The 19799-nt window shown below is 40.7% G+C and overlaps 1 protein-coding gene across 1 annotated transcript in view; it reads left to right on the forward strand.

Moving 5' to 3' along the window:
• Positions 1-19799, forward strand: part of FIRRM (FIGNL1 interacting regulator of recombination and mitosis) — a 26222-nt gene continuing 6423 nt past the window's right edge. The window contains exons 1-18 of the mRNA XM_082225605.1: positions 1-134; positions 1469-1508; positions 2806-2894; positions 3777-3881; positions 4132-4272; positions 5886-6048; positions 6356-6440; positions 8175-8313; positions 9091-9171; positions 11975-12039; positions 12595-12743; positions 13626-13755; positions 14168-14354; positions 15266-15348; positions 15873-15924; positions 16988-17077; positions 18257-18442; positions 18990-19112. Of these exons, the coding sequence (XP_082081731.1) occupies positions 27-134; positions 1469-1508; positions 2806-2894; positions 3777-3881; positions 4132-4272; positions 5886-6048; positions 6356-6440; positions 8175-8313; positions 9091-9171; positions 11975-12039; positions 12595-12743; positions 13626-13755; positions 14168-14354; positions 15266-15348; positions 15873-15924; positions 16988-17077; positions 18257-18442; positions 18990-19112 (2016 nt within the window). The 5' untranslated portion in view covers positions 1-26. The remainder of the gene's footprint in view (positions 135-1468; positions 1509-2805; positions 2895-3776; positions 3882-4131; positions 4273-5885; positions 6049-6355; positions 6441-8174; positions 8314-9090; positions 9172-11974; positions 12040-12594; positions 12744-13625; positions 13756-14167; positions 14355-15265; positions 15349-15872; positions 15925-16987; positions 17078-18256; positions 18443-18989; positions 19113-19799) is intronic.

Genomic DNA, 19799 nt, shown 5'->3' on the forward strand with positions numbered 1-19799 from the left:
CCGTCGCCTCCGCCGCCGCCGCCATCATGTCGCAGGTGGAGCCCGAGACGCTGCCGCCGCCGCTGTCGGAGGTGGAGGGCCGGGCCGAGGAGCTGGGCCTCGGCCAGCTGCCCACGGCCTTGCCCCGCCTCATTATATCCTTTCTTGGCGGGGAAGAAGCGGAGAGCGTGTCTCTCGCTGTGTGTGACAGACCCCCTCATCCCACCCACCATAATCTGTGGGGTCCTTCCATCCCTCCTCGTGGCCCGGGACTCCCGTGGGCATCTCCCTCATCCTTTTTTAATGTATTTAATGTATTTCTACCCCGCAGTCCCCCCACCCCGCGACTCAGGTTAGAAATAATTATTGTTATTATTATTATTTATACCCCGCCCATCTGGTTGGCTTTCCCCAGTCGCTCTGGGCGGCTTCCAACGAAATATTAAAATATAATAGTCTGTTAAACATTAAAAGCTTCCTTAAATGGCTTGAAAATGTAAAGGGGGAGGGGGGTTGGAAGGCAAGCACTTAAAAAAATAAATCCAAAATAGGACGCCCAAGGAAAATGCTCACGGTCGTTACCGGGCCCTTTTAAGACTCAGAAATAAGAACAGCTTGAAAACGTAAAGGGGGAGGGGGGGAGGCAATCGCTTAGAAATAATAATTAAAAAAATCCAAAATATGACTCCAAGGAAAATGCTCAGTCACTACCCTGCCCTTTTAAGACTCAGGCTAGAAATAAGAACAGCTTATAAGCATAGAGAGGGGAGGCAATCACTTAAAAATAGTAGTTTAAAAATCCAAGAATCTGACCCCAAGGAAAATGCTTAAGGTCACTACTGCACCCTTTCAGACCCAACATCATCCTGGAGCAGCTGCGTTTTGTTACCTTGTGTGTTTTTTTTAATACTACAAAGCTGCCCTGTGTTTTTCGGGATGAAGGGCAATATATCTCTCTCTCCATATCTATATAGCCAGATGGGTGGGGTATAAATACAGTGGTACCTCAGGTTACATACGCATCAGGTTACAGACTCCGCTAACCCAGAAATATTACCTCGGGTTAAGAACTTTGCTTCAGGATGAGAACAGAAATTGTGCTCTGGTGGTGTGGCGGCAGCAGGAGGCCCAATTAGCTAAAGTGGTGCTTCAGGTTAAGAACAGTTTCAGGTTAAGAACAGATCTCCAGCACAAATTAAGTACTTTACCTGAGGTACCACTGTAATAAATTATTTTTACGACCACTACTACTATATATCTATATCTAATCTATCTGTATAAATTTAGTTAATAACAGCAGCAACTTTTGAGTATAGCGCCATTCTGTACAGTTGGAACGCAATAGGAAACAAAGCCATTGGCGTGCCGTGCGAATTCAACAAGTACCTTTGTTCCCTCGCAGCAGAGGGAAAGTTGATAAAAGACTGTAGTTTTGAGCCAGCCTTTTATCTGCCAGCATAAGTATGCAGTTTTTCCTTAGTATTTGTACTCTATGTATCAGACATCTGATAGCTGGACCCAGCGTATCGGTAAGTAAATGCCGTGCAAACTTAAGTTAGATTTACTCAGTGCTTTTTTTCTGGGGTACGTATACCCCTAAACATTTTGTGAATCTTTGTACTTTTGTCCATTTACTGTATTTATTTTTCCCGATTTGCACTATAAAATAGTGATTTTCTTAAATCAAAATGAGTGCCCCTAAACATTTGTTTTAGAAAAAAAAAGCATTGGATTTACTTCCATGTTTGGTAGTGATTGTACAGGAAATGTCTCCTACAGACATGAACATGGGATGCGGCCTAGTCACATACCGTATTTTTCGCTCCATAGGATGCACCAAGTTTTTTTTGGGGGGAAATAAAGAAAAAAAAATTATTCCCCCCCCCAGGCGCTTGTGGGGCCGGCAGCGGGGAGAAGCGCTCTTCTCCCCGCCGCCAGCCTTCAGACCAGGTCCAGGGACAGCGGGAAGGCGCGCTGCTCCTCCCCGCTGTCCCCCGAGCTTGCGGTGCTGGCAGCGGGGAGAAGTACGCGTCTCCCCGCCGTCAGCCTCCAAACCACAGCGGGATGGCGGCGTTCCGCCTCCCCGCTGTCCCCCGACCTTGTGGGGCTGGCGCTGGGGCTCTCCTGAAGCTTGGAGAGCGAGAGGGGTCAGTGAGCACCGACCCCTCTCACTCTTCAGGCTTCAGCAAAAGCCTGCATTCGCCCCATATGACGCACACACATTTCCCCTTCATTTTTGGAGGGGAAAAAGTGTGTCATATAGGGCGAAAAATACGGTATACCTTGGTTGGCAAAATGCACTGAAATTGTGCCTCTTGGTTAGTTAGGAGTTTTGCCCCAAGGAAGAAGCCCCACTAATGTTGCATGACACAGTTTTGTTACGTCCTGCTGGGGAGCAGGGTAACGGACTTGGTTTGGCACCTACAGCTTTTTTCCTAGTTTCCCACCACAATCCTCCTGCACCAGAAACCAGCAGTTATTGCTTGTAGGTGTTCGGAAACTGCTTGATACTTGGGTCCATCTTTGATACCTTTACTCTCTTTTTACAAGCTATAAAGATCTATGGCTATAGTTTCAGTTCTCACAATGTTGAGTATATACAGACAAGGCTTTGTGCAAACAAATGTCGCAAAATAATGAGAATGGAGTATTATGGCAGTTGATAAACTGTAGTGTAACTCTTGATTTTGTGGGGAATTAACAATTTGTTTTAATATTAAATAAATGTGTTTTTTTAATGGGTCTTTTTTAAAAAAAGAAAGAAAAGAGAATGACTTCCCCCTTTTAGTATTGTGGGTTTACTTTCTTAATTTTTTTCATTCCCAGGTGTCTTAAGGATCTTGACAGAGCAGTTTCTACCCCGCATCAATCTTTCTGAGCTGGAGCAAGCATTTTTCTCTAAAATATTACCAAAGGTATGACACTATTTTGAACCAGCAAGTGTGTGTGTTAAGGACTGCTGAGTATTCACACTTGCGTACTGTTATTTATATGCTTGAGCTCGTCTTCCAGAAGCATGTCATTTTTTAAGATACATTTTTTTATTTACTTGTTTTAATGGGAGCTTGGCTTGTGTCAGTGAGCAGTTTGCTTTGAAGAGCGGTGCTAACAGATAGTAGCTTTTACCACTGTTTTCCCCATTTTAGTTGAGAAAATGGGTCTATAAAATGGTTGATAAATGATTTGGCACTTAGGTAACAGTTTAGCATTGGCTTGTTTAAGTTAACAAAAAGGCCTCAATCTGCATTCTGAGTTTACCTTAGCTATCTATAAAAATAAACTTCAGAATCTGGGGTTTTTGTTAACTAATGAAGAAAAAGGGTATGATTGCCAGATCCAAAAATTGTTGCTCTTCTGGTTTGGACGAAATGTCAAAATAATTACAAAACCTCCATTCTATGGTTATTTATTTAGTCACTGCTCATAGGATGGTGTCATTATAAGCATAATGGATTTTTCAATGCTTCTCTGGGTGGTTAGATTATGGAAGAAGAAGAATTAAGCAAAATTGAAAAGATGCTCAGTTATCTCAGAAGATTTGCAAGGCATTGTGAATTTGGATTTTTCCAGGATTGTCTGTTATCTCTTTAAATGGAGGTTCTGTATTTGACTGCCATGGCTAATCACACTGTACTCCCAGATTTTCTCTTGTACTTCTTAAAAGCCATTGAAGTTAATAATAACCATCCCAACATATGACAATGCTGTGCAATTTGGTTGCATTTAATGTATAGAATACCAATACTGGGTTTTCTGTGGATATTATTTTAATTGAAATCTGCTTTTTTTCCTAACAGACCGTACAATTATTTGATCTTTTGATATATGAATTATCCCACCAAGCCACAAGTGTAACAAGCCACAATGTAGAGTTACGTGAAACATTAAGAAACCATCTGCAGGTAAATCTACTGGAATTAGAACTAACAACAGGAATGATACATTATATATATATATATTCATATTCCACATTGTTGGCAGCATTTTGGGAGGGAGTATACCAGCATATGCATGGTAAATCATTTGAGGATTTGTGAGCATATGTTTGATTCTATTGTACAAAGGTTGAACATCTCTAACACTTCTGATTTGTGTTGAATTGTTGTTTATATAACCTCCATTGATGCTTACAGTAATATTTTTGTCATACAGACTTTGGTGCATGTGTTGGAAGCATTAACAGGGTCTGTGCGCCACATCTGTACTGTACAGGATGTTGTGCCCTTGGAACACGTCTACAGTCTTCCCTCTTCCATTCTTCATGTAATCAAGAACACATTTGTACACTGCAAGGTTGGTGAACTTCATAGTTAGTACTATTAATTAAATTTCTATACCGCTCTTCATCTGAAGATCACAGGGTGGTTTACAATATAAATAGTTCAATAAGTCTGCAATATTTGTAATTTAACTATCACACTCTGCCGATACTTGGTTCAGAAAGATCTGAAAAATTGGGAAAAGGCAAATCATTCATTATTAGGAAGAATTAACATAATAAAAATGAACATACCTTCCCATCATCCTATTTCTATTACAAAACCTGTTTGTCTCTAGATTGAATTCAGTTATAAAAAAGAATGGCAAAAGGTAAGTTTATATGGAAAGACAAAAACCCAAAGCAGCCAGAAAAGTTGGGAAAGTAGATAAGAATGAAGGGGGTTGGATATTTCTTAAATAAGTCAATATTTTGATGATGCAGGACAGTTAGTATAGTTAATGCAATGGGACAAGCCGAAAGAGAGCTATAACAGGCCATCACAGGAATATTTTGTCAAAACCGATATTAGAAGCCTACTATCGGTAAGTGGAAGAGACAGAAATATTGTGTGTCTCACATAACAGAATCATAGAATTGTAGTGGTGGAAAGGACCCTGAGGATCATGTAGTTCAACCCCAACAATACAGGAATATACAGCTGTCCTATATGGGGATCGAACCTGCAACCTTGACATTGTCAGCACCACACTATAACCAACTGAGTTAATAGATATTTGCTTGGAAACATGAGACCAATACAAACAGATTTTATCACATAAAACCTGACGATTGGCCTCTACGTTAGATGAGGGAAGATTTAATTTGAAAGGATAACTAGGTGATTTTCAGTTTTGGAAAGATAAATTGGAGTCCTTTCAAGATTGAGACTGAACAAGTGAAGCCTAAATTAGAGCTTGATACTCCTGTTTCTAGTATCTGCAAATCTGAACCTTCTTAAATAGGCCTTTCCAATGCTTGCTTTTTCTCTTTTGCTTGTTCTGTAAGTATGAAGTTGAGTCCTGTCACCTGTTTGAGCTTGGCAAGTCTGTGAACTAGATTTGGGGAGCTGCCTGCTTCCCAAAATGTTTGCGCTTCCTTCTGCCACCAGGTGGAGGAGCCATAACCTAACCTGCTAGCCTTGTGCTACCAGTGGAAAACAACCCTTTAGATAACTGCCAACTGTATTCTCACAGAGTATCAGAAGGATATTAGAGATTTAGTAACTTGGTGCAAACAATTTTCCAGTGTTTGTTTCCATTGAAATCGATACTGAGAAAGCCTGAATACAGTTTTGTTCAATAAATACTATCCTGATATGCACTCATACTTTTTAAGGATAATTTTCAGAGCGGAGAACCTCTGGTGTTAGTATGCAGCAGCAACCCCCCCCCCCCCAAAAAAAAAGGTATATTATGCCATAGTAATACATTTGTTTGTCTGTAAGGTGTTACAAGAAACTTTGTTATTTTATCTGGGATAAATTCTGGAGTAAATCTTGTATAGCATGTACTGAGATCTTGTATTTAGTGCTTAGCAGCTATGGATAATATGAATAGAGAAATGATCTGGGTCATGAATTAGTTACTTCCACCACTGATCTATGCAATGTGTTCACTTTCTCTCCGTTTTTTTTATTTTGCTACAGAATAGTGAGTCGTTGTACAGTGAGTGTCTCCACTTGTTTTCGGATTTACTCCAGTCTCTGTTTAAGGAGGCCTATGCTTTGCAAAAGCAGTTTATGGAACTGCTTGAGATGGTATCTGTGAACTCTTGTGCTGCTGAAGACAGTATAGCGATTATAGCGTCAGGTGCGTATGCAAACCATGCACTTTAAAGCAGACCACTCTCCCAAATGTATAAACTCCTACCACATACCTATTCCCTTCTGTTAAAGTTGGTGTTCCTCATCAGTCCAGGATGATCTGATCTGCTTCTCAAATTCAGGGCTAAATGTGAGATAAAAGCAATTAAAAGTGCAGCTATCGCTTAACTACTGTTGTGAACGTAGGGAAATTGTGGTCTTCGTTGTATTGAATGAGCTTCATTGTATTGAACGGTTCACTATGTTATATGCTGAACTTACGTTGCATTTACTTTTTGTCCTTTGCTCTACAGCTGTTCATACTTTGCTGGAGATCTGTTCTGCTATTTCCAGCATTGATCATGCGCTTCATGCAAACACATGGAAGTTCATAATCAGGTATGTTTTTATTCTATTAATGTTATCTGTTATACAGTGGTGCCTCGCAAGACGAAATTAATCCGTTCCGCGAGTCTCTTCGTCTTGCGGTTTTTTCGTCTTGCGAAGCACGGCTATTAGCGGCTTAGCGGCTATTAGCGGCCTTAAGAAAAAGGAAACAAACTCGCAAGAACTCACAAGACGTTTCGTCTTGCGAAGCAAGCCCATAGGGAAATTCGTCTTGCGGAACGACTCAAAAAACGGAAAATCCTTTCGTCTAGCGAGTTTTTCGTCTTGCGAGGCATTCGTCTTACAGGGCACCACTGTATAATCTAAATAGATTATATGAGCTCTGCATCAAATTGTGATATTGAAAAATCTGTATCTAATTCAGCTTGTTAGACATAATATGGGCTCAGATTTGGACTGACGGCAGCTCCTCCATTGTGAAGAATGCTCTGTGGAAATAGAACCAATAGATCAGAATGGATCAATATAATAAAAATGAATTTTTAGTTTCAAATTAGTTAAAAGGTACATGATCACACTAAATGGCTATTAAGCCCCAAAATATCTCATTTACAGTCTACACTGAGATCATGGCTTTAAAATCTGAGAAGGAATGAATCATTTAGATTTAAATACTTAATTAAAAAATACGACAGAGTTCTGGGCCATTGCATTGCGTAAATGCAGTGGTGAGATGGAAAACAAGCTAACCTTGAATCATAGCAAGGTGGAGTCACCGTGGGCGAGTAGTTCCCATGTCTGAGAAATTACTGAATTGCCTACCCTGGATGGGGTTGCACTCCCCCTGCAAAGGAGCAGGTTTGCAGTCGGGTTGTTTCTGGATCCAGCTCTGTCACTGGTGGCTCAGGTAGCCTCAGTGGCTGGAAGTGCCTCTTAACAACTACAATTGGTTTGACAGCTACAGCCATTCTTGGACTGGTAGTTCATGGTACTGGTGTGGGGCTTCCCTTGCACTTGAGCTGGAAGCTGCAGTTAGTACAGAATGCTGTAGCACGATTGCTGACAGGAGTGAGACCTGTCAGTATGTAACACCTGGGCTCAGATGTCTGCGCTGGTTGCTGGTTTGCTGCTGGGCCAAGTATATACAGGCATTCCTCGGGTTGCGAATGCTGCGGGTTGTGCATTTTCGGGTTATGGACCGTGCTGAACCTGGAAATACCGGAATGGGTTACTTCCGGGTTTCGGTAAATGTGCAGAAGCGCAAAATGACATCATGCGCAGAAGCGCTGAATTGCGTCACACATGTGCACAGACATGGGTTGCGAATGCTGTGGGTTGCGAACGTGCCTCCCGCACGGATCACGTCCGCAACCTGAGGTATGACTGTAAAGCCCTTAACAACTTGGGACAAGTTTACCTGTGAAGATTGCATCTGTTTACCTGTGGAGGTGGCACTATAGCAGGTGACACATATTACCCATTCCCCATTTGTAACTTCTAACAGGAGTCCTTGCAGCAGAAGTAAGGCCCGCCACTGTGCCAGCCAGCCACAACCTCCTCCACAGCACTCCATTTCCATTTCTGATTTCCCCCCAATGGATTCTCAACATTCTTGGCTACTGATTTAGGGGTGGGGGGTTCTCCCTTTTGTTTCTCAGAGGTCCTGTGTTGACTCTGTTTCAGTTGGTACTCGCCATCTGAGTTAATGAGAGTGATTGGGGTGTGTGTGATGGTTCTAATAGCCTGTTGACTATTTGAGAATTGTCACAAGTTTGTCCCTTTCAGGCAAAGTCTCAAGCACAAATCTCTGATAAAGAACAGCTTGAAGCATTCCGATATACTCAGTGGCCTTTGTGAGGATATCCTGTTTTCTTTCCAGTCTTGTTTGCAGCTGGCTGAGCAGATGAAGCGGTCTGGAACAGAGGTGAATATGACTTTTAGGCATATTGACCTTGGGATGAAGTTGACTTCCATAGTATTGTTAAAGTTGCAAGGACGTGAACTTCTGAGAGCTTTAGACAGACCACAAGCATAGCTTATGTTTGGGCAGCACACAAACTATTTAGAACCATAGAATCCTAGCTTTCCTTTTGACCACTTTTTAGTAAATGGTGGGGATGGACAAAAACCTCTTCAGACATCTCTATCTCAGGAGCTAAGGAACACTTGCTCCCCTAATGGTGAGCATCATGTAGACTGTCACTTTAATGGGCTACACACAACTTGTTGCTGTTCTCCAGTGCACTAATTTATTCTGCACTTGATGAGAAAATTTGATAGTCATAGCTGGGGGGATTCCTGGATGGAAGCCAATCATGTCGAGTAAGCACTGGTATAGGATCTGTTGTGAAGGCCTGAAAATGGAAGGCGAGTAAAACATCAAAAAGCCAAATTAACGGTTTTTCAGAATTCCCAAGGACACGTCTCAATTTATGCATGCATAAAATAAATTTATTGGCAATTGTAGCACAGCTTCTGTGTATAAGCAGGTTTCCCCTCCTCTCTCTTGGGTATGCTGAACTTCCATTACAGTATGTGCATAGGCCAGGGAATGAAATAGCCAGAATGTTACCTCACAGGACTGGCCTTTCAGTGCTGGGGAGGGGGATAGGGCAGGGAGGTGAGGCATTTCTGGTATAAGTTTTCTAAAACACTGTTGAATTCTGTCCATTTGAGCTTTGATTTCTTCCCTTTCAAATAGGAGAGCATTGATTGCAAGTTGTTCCAAAGGACAGTCAAGCTGTGTAGATTCTTGGCCAATTCCCTGGTGCACTACACCAAGGTGAGAGATAGAAACTGGGTTCACACGGTATCCGCAATATACAAAATACTACTCCAAAATCCCGCAAATCCCCTAGACGCAATCAAAAAACAATGGGAGAATGACATAGGCTATGAGATTAACCCCACTCAATGGACCAGAATGTGGTCTAAACCCCCCTTTAAATCCATATCAACGAAAAGAAAAGAACTCACACTGAAACTCACCTACAGGTGGTACCTAACACCAAGGAAACTAGCACTAATACACCCAGGAACCTCACCAAAATGCTGGAGAGGGTGTACCTCCACATGCACATACCTGCACATGTGGTGGGAGTGTCCCAAAATCCAACTATTCTGGACAACAGCCATACAAGAAATATGTAAAATAACTAAGCAAGTAATAGACATCACCCCAGAATTGGCCCTACTAAACATCTTCCAAGACAACAATGCCCATTTACACCACAAAGAACTCATAACCCACCTGCTCTCAGCAGCCAGAAACACCATAACCAGACACTGGAGAGACCTGTCAGGAATAAGCATGGACCAATGGTACCAAATAGTATGGGAAACAGCCCTACTAGAAAAATTAACTAATAAACTGAAACTGACACGGGGACAAACAGAAGAAGATGCTTTCACCCCGGTATGGCTCCCCTTTATCACATACACAGCCCAATAGGACAATGACAATAATCCACCAACAGCATACAAATCAATATGGCTAACCTGATCCAAAACACCCACCCACCTCACCCACACGAAAACAAAGATCACCACAGCCAATCACAAGCAAACAATCACACCCTAGGCCAACCACAACCTTCTCTCACCACCAAAGGAACACAAGTGAACAACACAAGCAACTCTGACACCAAACTCTACATACATTAAACATAATAGAAACACCGCCACCCGACCCCACCCCCATCTATCTTCCCTCTCTCCACCCCCCTTTCTTTTTTCTTTTTTTCTTCTTCTTCTCCCCCTAATGCCTCAACAAATGAAACGGATTTGTAAAAATGTTACATGAAAAAAAAATACGAGGCACTACACTTCTGTAAAACATGAAAATCCTTAATAAAATATATATAAAAAAAAGAAACTGGGTTCACTCTGATGCAAAATGTATGTTTGGCTTGAATATGCCTTAATTGCTTTGCTATAAAATATTCTGTCTAACTTGGAAAATATGGTAGCATATATAAAAAGTAATTGGCAATATTCCATCCATATTCATCAGAATCATTACTTGTCATGTAGGGCTTGATTTGTGCTGTCTATATACTACATTCGACATTGTTAACTACAGACCCAACTTAGCCATGAAGTTTGTGCTCAAAGCTGTGTCTAAATAAGGATACCTTTCCAGTTTGTCATATCTGTCCTCTTTGTATTGTACAAATTGCACAACTCTTCAAGTCTGCAGTTATAGAAGTCTTTTTCTAATAAGTCAGTGAACATCATCCTTTTTCACCCCTACATCCTTTGTGTCAATTTGCAAATGCTTTGAGAAGAACATCACTTGACGTAGAGAGTCACAAATGGTGTTTTCCCCAGAGGGAATTTAGATTTGCTACCCATTTTTTATTGTAGGTACTTGTACTATTCCCATATTTTGTAACAGCCCTTGTACCACGGACAAATAAAATGGTTCACTAATGATATCTGAACCAAATTTCCTTAGGGTGTGTTTCTCCCTTAGCAGCATCTGCTGGAAAAGCAGTTTGTTTTTGGTGTTTTGCAGAAAGTTTTAACATTTATCTGAAATGCTTTAGGAATTTACTTGGTTCTTAAATCACAAGTATTTGCTGTGATTGCATTGTCCATCTGTAGTTGTTAAGAGTTTACTTAAGTCAGCATAGTATTTTTGTGTTATATCCCATGTTATGCTTCCTTTTTTCCTGAATAAATGTTTTGTTTTGTTTAAGGTTTTCTGTTTTGCCCTGGGTTTAGTAACTTTAACCTGACCCACCCTACTTAGAAGAGTGGGTAAAATTTGATTCTAAAATATGTAGAACAGATTTTTAATTCTGAATTGTAGCTTATACAGTACAGTAAGTCTTGTACTATTTTGTATTATCTTTTGAACAAAGTTCCACTCTGCTTAGAGGGACTGCCAAATGTGTATAGACAGGATTGTAGCATTACAGCACAATCTGCAAGGCACCACCTTCTTAATTCTCAGATTGTAGCCTTTTATTTCAAGTAAGTTGTCTTGCTTAGTATCCTTTCATGTGCATACAGAGCCAAAAATACATATATTATAGTATAAAATGCACGTGAGCTGCAGGAGTAAAAAATTGGGATTGTGCTCTACTTACCAGAATCATATGTAAAGTGCAGCTGAAAAGTAAGTTTAAAAAATTGCAACATTAATTCCACAAAAGGTCTGAACCTACAATAAAGATACAGTGGTACCTCAGGTTAAGTACTTAATTCATTCCAGAGGTCCGTTCTTAACCTGAAACTGTTCTTAACCTGAAGCACCACTTTAGCTAATGGGGCCTCCTGCTACCACTGCGCTGCTGGAGCCCGATTTCTGTACTTATCCTGAAGCAAAGTTCTTAACCTGAAGCACTATTTCTGGGTTAGCGGAGTCTGTAAGCTGAAGCGTATGTAACCCAAGGTACCACTGTACAGATAAAATTACTAAAATATAATAATATAATTATTATATAATTACTAAAATATAATAATATATTATCTCATCTATCCAGAATGATGCAAAGTTTCAGCTTATAAAAGGCAGTGGAGATAAAGTTATATCAATGAATTTTAAAATTTAAAAGTATTTTAAATGGTTGGCTTTACAGGAGTTCACTCCTTTCCTGGCAGATTCCTGCTGTCAGCTACATCAGACATACCTTCAAATATACAGGTAAGTGGTACCTGATAATTAATTTGATTTTTATTATTTTTACATAATTATTATGTCATTAGTGTTTTCTGTGCCTGAGCTTGAAAGTAATTTGAAAGCTGCCTTCCTGGTATGGCAGTTTGCAAACAGTGGGTTCCAAAATCATGATGACTGAAGACTGATGTCCTGGCATGTATCTGCAATAGCCCCATTTCCTTCTGTATCAAGGTATGTGCCACACAGTGTCATAGAATCATAGTGTTGGAAGGTACCCAAGGGTCATCTAGTCCAACCCCCTGCAATTCAGGAATCGCAGCTAAAGCATCCATGACGGGGCCATCCAACCTCTGCTTAAAAACCTCAAGGAAGGAGAGTCCACAGCCTCCTAAGGGATGCTGTTCCCACTGTTGAACAGCTCTTAAACGAATGTCACTCCAATACAATAAGAACATAATTAAAGTGTGTCTTGTCTTAGCTCCACAGAGTTTCTGTATTCTGTTGAACCTTAGAAATCCATGTTTAGTGCTCTTCAGAGTACAAGTGATACATGCGGCATTCTGTATTCTTTCCTGACAGCAAATTTCCTCCCAGTCTTTATGCTCCAGCGATTTCTAAGTCTCATCAGGATGAAATAGCGAGGGAATTCCTCGTGACGCTGGACTCTCTCCTACCCCACCTGCTCTCTTTTAGGCCTTTCCTAGAAGTGGCGTTAAGTAACATTTCAGGTAAGCTTAAAGGCCCTGACGATGTTAGTACTGCATTCTCCTTGCAGCAGAGAACTGGGTGGAGGATTCTGATGGTCCCTGAAAGCCAGGCATTTCTTCCCCCTAGTCAGCTGCAAGAATAATAAAATTCCACAGTAGCAATACTATATACCAATTTGTTTTGAAAATGTACAATCAGACCAAAGTTACTTATTAGTAACTCAGCTTTTTTCAGGTCATAAACATTATTATTATCATTATATTCATTTCATGGCTTTAGAATATTCTTACCATTCTAATTTTTAAAGCGAATCTTTCTTTTTCATGTGTAGAATTTTGTATTCTTATTAAAGGCTTAATTTCTCTTAATAACATTTTTATTTGTTTAGTTATAAGCCATAAACTTTTTTGCAGGTCCCCATAATACTTGTTTGGCACTTGTAAGAGCATGATCTTTTAGTGTGGCAGCACTCACTTCGGAACTCCCTGCCTGTTAACATCAGGCAGCTGTCTTCACTGTATTCCTCTTTGGCACCTGATGAAGACATTTTTGTTTAGGCAAACCTTTCCAAACATGTGCAGTGTTCCATATGTTATAATTCATTTTAGCTTATCGTTGGTTTTCATTTGTTTTGAACAGTTGTTTTTAACTATTTTTACTGTTAATGTTATTGTTTAATGCTTTTTGCAAACTGCTTTGAGGGTTTTTTAACAATCAAGCAGTATATAAGCAATATATAAACGTTAAATAAATAAAATATATAAAAATTACAAAGACAAATGAGTTTTAAGTACATGGTTGTAGATTTCTAGATTTATTCAGACATGAGAGCTCCATATACATGTAAGCTTGCTTTAAAAGTTACAACTTAAAAAAAGTTTTTTCTTTAAAAATGACTACAGGTCTCTCTCCTGAGCTGCATTTTCCACAATGCCGTCTTCTGCTTTCTGTAATGGACAAGTTGCCATCCCAGCCCCAAGATGTGCAGGCTCTTTGGAACACTGGAAGTCAGTTCCCAGAGGAGATTCCCAGGTAATTCATTGCTGCTGTAGTAGATTTCTATTAATGGGTAAGCGTTTTTGTGATTAGCATTCTTGATGTTGCCAAGCTGCATCCCCAGGTTGTTTTGAACATGTTTTATAAAAAGATGTGTTGTATTGAATATAGTGAAGGTTAGCATGATTAATTCTAAATATAATTTCCTCAGTAGTGTCAGTTGACTGTACAAAGATTCTGGATAGCTCTTGCTAGATTTAAGATGCTTATTTCTGTTTCATTGATTGTAGACTTTTGCAGCATCTGGAAATCTAGCAGCATAAAATCCACCCAGCACAATTTAGGGCTGCACTGTCTCTATATTATTTGTTTTAGTGATGCATGTTGGATTTCTGCAAAGAGTTAGCCTTAGGTAGGAGTAATCCTGATGTTCTCCATTTCTCTGCAGAGTCTCCTTGTTTGCAGCCCTCTTCCTCAGTCTTCAGCAGTGTCCTGGAGAGCTTTTTCTTCCTGTTAGTTTGCCAGCAGCAGTGGGGACAGGGCAAGCTGAGGATCTTGTCGCCTTTTACCACTATGTCTGTGTCCATTTGTGTGCCTTTATCACATCCCTCTCGGTTTCGCATTTCCATCTACTGGTAAGGAGAAGTATTGCCCCATCTGCTGACTTGGAGCAGCTGGTGGATTTTAAAAGCTTTCCAATATAAGTCATTCTTCTCCACTGCATGTCTTACCATATAATAAAATCTTAAGATGACCTCAGTTTGTGTAGCTGCCACAGGCTAGCTACAGAGGATAAATCCAAGGTGGTCCTCTCCTGCCTTTCCATCTTTTCTGCCACTGCCATGGAGTGGGGGAGAAAGTCTCCCTTTGTCCATTCATTCTTCCACGCCACTGCCTTAAGAGTCTCTACCCTGGAAATAAGAGAAAGAAGGATTTGTCCTCCCCACTTCTGGAAGTTTGAGCTGTGCAAAGGGGTGTGTTGGTGGTTGCACAGGGAGTGGGAAGGGAGTTTGTTGAGGGGCAAAGGAAGTGGGGAGGAGAGTTGGCGAGGGGCAAAGGCAACTATCTGTAAACAAACAAGAAACGTCCATAAAAATGGCGAATGTACTTTCTTTCCAAAATATGTTTTATCTTAATTGTAAGCACAGCAACGTTATGATTGATTTTGACAGCTTGATGACTAAGCTCTTTAGCAACGAAACATCTTGATTACCGGAACGACGTTCGAGCACTGAACCACTGGTATATTTTACTGCGTTTTCAGTTGTTTAAGATAAAACCTATTTTGGAAAGAAACTACTTTTGCCATTTTTATGGATGCTTATTGTTTATTTACAGATAGTTGCCTTTGTGATCTTATCTTGAGACAGTGGGCCGGTATACTAGATGGAGCTGGTAGATAGCTGCCCTGGACACAGAACTGACCTTTGCCTCCACGGACAGCTTAGTTTTTTCTCGTTAGTTGGTGGGATGACAATAAAGAGCAGCCGTAACTTCTTTCTAAGCAACTTTTTGCCTGTGTATACGTGTATCTGTTTTCTTTCAGGAATGTTCCCTGCTGGAGGCTGTACTTGGTTCTAACACAATCACTGCTCTCCTGGCTATGGACATTTGGTGCTTCCTTGCCCGGTAAGAAAAAAAAAATCCTGAAACACAGGCAGATGTAACCTAAACTGCTAAGTTTTCCCATATTTCTTTATTTATTTTTGATACCACTTTAATAAAAATCTCAAAGCGGTTTACAGCATATTAAATCAATACAACAACAGCTGGGCAATGTTCCTCTGGCCTCATGAGGAGCCTCTTTAGTAGGGCTGGGTGAATCTGGGCCCCGCCCCCCAGGCCAGGTGGAAAGGGCCTTGCGGGGAGCGGCCTGCACACTCACACCTTCAGCAAAAGGACAAGGAAAAAAATTATTAAATACAGATACCACTTTTTCTTCAAGAAAGGTAGCGTATCATACTTGGCATTTTTCTCTCACAGTAAACTTGTTAAGCTGAGAGAGAATGACTTGCAAGAGCTATGCTAATAGGTGCCATGACTAAACAGGGATTTGAACGCAGGCCTTCCCAGTTCAAGATCAACACAGACTAGCACCCCAAGGAGAGATCCGCTGCCTCACTAGTTCATCCTGCTCTTTTTTCTTCTCCCAGGTATGGAAGAGCAGATCTGTGTGCTCATCATGCATTTATCATAGCATATTTGGTAAGCAGAACGTGGTTTGTTTATAAGCAGAGGTATTTGAGCAGAGCAGAAAATGTAACATAGCACAACACAACATGAAGTTTACATAGCTGCAGATTATTATCCTAGGCCTCTTGAAGACTATGGGAAAATCTGTTGTACAAAACAGGGGAAATGCTCAGTCTCTTCCTTGATTTCCTGATACGTTTGTATAATAAGGGCTAAATATTAGTTTTGTAATATAGCAGTATTTAATCAAATTTAGTTTGAATTTAGTCAAAATGCAGTGAATGATTATATAGTCTCTTTCTTTCTTTCTTTCTTTCTTTCTTTCTTTCTTTCTTTCTTTCTTTTGCCAGCTTGATTCTCTCATTATATATTTTGAAAAAACTCCACCCCATGTCTTCAGCCAAACATGGATTCCAAGGAAATTTACATGCAAAATTAATTATCAACACTATTTTAAAATAAACAGTAGCACAATAAAATCTGGGAATCATGTCATATTCAGTCATTTTAAACAAGCCTAAATATGTTCATGGTGCTTTCTTCAGGAGATGCTTGGTTGTTCAGCTTTGCTTCATTTTGATAAGCATTTTTCTCTAGGTCTGATTACCTAGTGATGGGATTAATTTTTTATTTATTTTTACCTTCGTCTTTAGTTATGTGGCTTGGCTCATTTGTTTGAGCTATCTGGATGGTTTTAACAAACAAATGCTGGTCTTGATAGGCCACTCTAACATGGAGCCACTTTGATTAATTCCTAATTTTAGGCTTGTTGTAACAGAATAATTTGTGTGGTACAGGCTACTCTGTGAAGTAGTTAGGAGGGACACACAGATGGGTGCAAATGGTATTTGGTTAATACAGACATCTGGCTGTGGTCAAGTGGAGAATCCGTAATGTTAAAAAGGAATATGTAAGTAATGTTGGACTCGCTGTTACCTAAAATAGGACCCAGTGTATGTAGCTATAGGTTCTGCATCAAAACTGTTCTCTTTTTTTAAAAAAAACCAAACAAACATGCTTAGGCGTCGCTAGATTGTTAGAATTTTGTGAGCTAATAATTTCTTACCCTATTCAGATAAAAGCTTGTCCTGCAGAGCATTTTCAAGTTTCTCTGCTTGGAGTCCTGCTAAGGCGTCTGCTATTCCTGATGACTGCTGACCACCAGGCAAGTACTGCCAAAAATGTTATTTATTGATTCCATCTGTATCCCATCTTTCCTTCAAGGAACTCGAGGTGTTAAGCACTTTTTGTTTAGTGAGGGAAGAGGCATATGTTTCAACCTGCTTTGTTACAACCGTAACAAATTTTGAGGGCTCATTCAAATATTACACTCACTGTAGGAAGGTGGTCAAAGATGTTTTTGTATGATTAGATTAGTCTTACCATCCAGAAAGTCTCCCTTTTAACTGCTGCACTGAATGTGCAGCCCAGGCATTGAGAGTTTTCCCTCATGGTAAACGGCTTACACAGGCTTTAACAACCAGAGTATGTCACTGGTGTTCTGTGAAAACATTTTGGCTGCATCTTGGTAAGAGCCGTACTATCTGAATTTAGCCCAAAGGAATCATTGTGTGGAGTCTTTTTGCAATTAAATCTCTCAGGAATCTCCCTCAGTACTAACTGAAGTTGTGCACCTGTCTGTCTGTTCTGTTATTAAAGTGTAGACATATTTTATGGGTACAGTGGTGCCCCGCAAGACGAATGCCTCGCAAGACTGAAAACTCGCTAGACGAAAGAGTTTTCCGTTTTGGAGGTGCTTCACAAAACGAATTTCCTATGGGCTTGCTTCGCAAGACGACAATGTCTTGCGAGTTCCTGCTGCGTTTTTTCCCTCGCCCCCTTTTTCTAAGCCGCTTATCAGCTGATCCGATCAGCAGATAAGCCGCTAAAAGCCACTAATAGCGCTAATCCGCTAATCTGTCAATGGGCTTGCTTCGCAAGACGAAAAAAACGCTAGACGAAGAGAATCACGGAACGGATTCTTTTCGTCTTGCGAGGCACCACTGTATTGTTAAGGTTTTCTGTGAACCATCCAGAGACCTTGGGGTATAGGGCGGTATAAAAAATTCAATAAATAATAATGATAATAATAATAATAATAATCTGTCTTGGAAAGAGAGTGGCTGAAGTCACATTCTGGGTTGGGGACTGGAGAAGCTGCTGGGATAGTTTCAGAGTCTAAGCCTTGCCTTTGAGAGGGAGAAATCCTTTCCTCCAGCCTGCCATCTTACTCTGTCATTGGACAGAAAGGATATTCTGTTTAGTTTATTATTTTCCTATATTTATGAAAAAGTTTATTGAACTCTCCTGTGCTCTTTCTAATGTTGCCTTCACCTCCTTGCAGGTGAGGTTCACCCAACAATTTCCTTCCAGAGAAACAGAGAACCTGATATTGTGGCAGCATCTTTCTCTCCAGGCCCTGATCCCTCCCCTCAGGCAGCAAGTTGCTCATGAGCTCTTTGTGGCTGGATTTGCACAATGTCAAGAGTGGCTGAGCAGCAAAAGGTCTCTGGAGAAACTTCCGCAGGTGGTAAGGAAAGGCTTGAATGAATTACTTGCTGATGAAAAACTCTGGTGAGGGTTTTCTTGCCCTCTTTGGTTCTATTGTTCTGTTATGGGGATACCCACAAGTAAGCCCAGCTTTTTGCATCTTTGTACTAATAGTATGATTTCAGAGTGATAATAACTTTTTGTACCGGGTCTATCAATAGTTTGCATGACGGGGATCAAGTGTTGGTGCAAAGGATGCAGGACTTCAGATTCCTGAGCTTCAGGACTTGCACTTTAAAGAGAGAATTCATGTATTTTTTTCTTGCCTTTGTAGTTGCAGACGGAAGCCTGAAAGTGGACACACTTGTTCTGTTAAAACACTGGTGGTTAACCTGTGGCTCTCTAGATGTTGCTGAACTAAAGCTCCCACCGCTGCAAACTACTGGTTAGCTGAGGTTGACAGGCACTTCTGGAGAGAGACAGGCTCTCCCTGTGCCTAAATGCTTGCAGATTGGGTGGTGTTTCTAGTGATCAGAGATACAACTAGAAGTGTTCCTAGCTCCTCACAGCTCTTTCTTCTCTGTTAGAACACTGCTCTCTCTGCCTTGTTGTCCTTGTGCCAAACTGCTGGGAAGTCACTAGAGGTGGGACAGCAAACAGCACTTGTTGGAATTGTTGGCCAGTTCTTGGTAGTTCTACCTGCCACACAGGTGAGTAAATTCTCTCATTTCCCACTTCCTGCTGCTCCATCTAGTTCTCCCTTCAAGCAATATGTCAGAACAGAGATAGCTGCAGTTTTCCTGCTCTTGTGGAGGGCTATAGGAGGAGAAAGCAGAATTCCAGGAGAGAGAAGAAGAAGACAACCTTGTTTTGTTACAGGAGCATGCAGTTGCATCCCAATATGCATCTTTCTTGCCATACAAATGGCAGCATTTAAGGTGTTGATGACTCTTCCTATAGTACCAGTTCCATTATGTGCCAAAAGAGGGAGGGGTGCTCTATTTTTGCCTTGTACCATATAGCTATAGAAACAGGCAAAGAAGTGTTTCCACTTTAATATACAGGGTGAATTTAATAATACTTCAGTGCAATATGAATTGCAGTTAACACTTGTGAATCGTGTGAGACTTTTGCTACCTACAAACATTGTGCTTTACTCCCATCTGGCAAAGAACCCAAAAGGGAACTGGACAAGGAGGCAGCAGTTTGTGGTAGTTTGTATCAGTCCTCTTATTTAGATGAAGCTGACTTCACACTTTCTATTTGTGGGAGGAGTGCACCATCTGTCAGTTTTGAGTTTGAGTAGATCAACAACACTTACTTCCTTAGCCAGATAGCCTTTCATGCTGCTGTCACAGAGGCAGGGCATAGCAGAATCATTAAACATTCACTTTGCA

The sequence above is a fragment of the Podarcis vaucheri genome, assembly GCF_965113315.1.
Source record: "Podarcis vaucheri genome assembly, chromosome: 6".
Classification (NCBI taxonomy): domain Eukaryota; kingdom Metazoa; phylum Chordata; class Lepidosauria; order Squamata; family Lacertidae; genus Podarcis; species Podarcis vaucheri.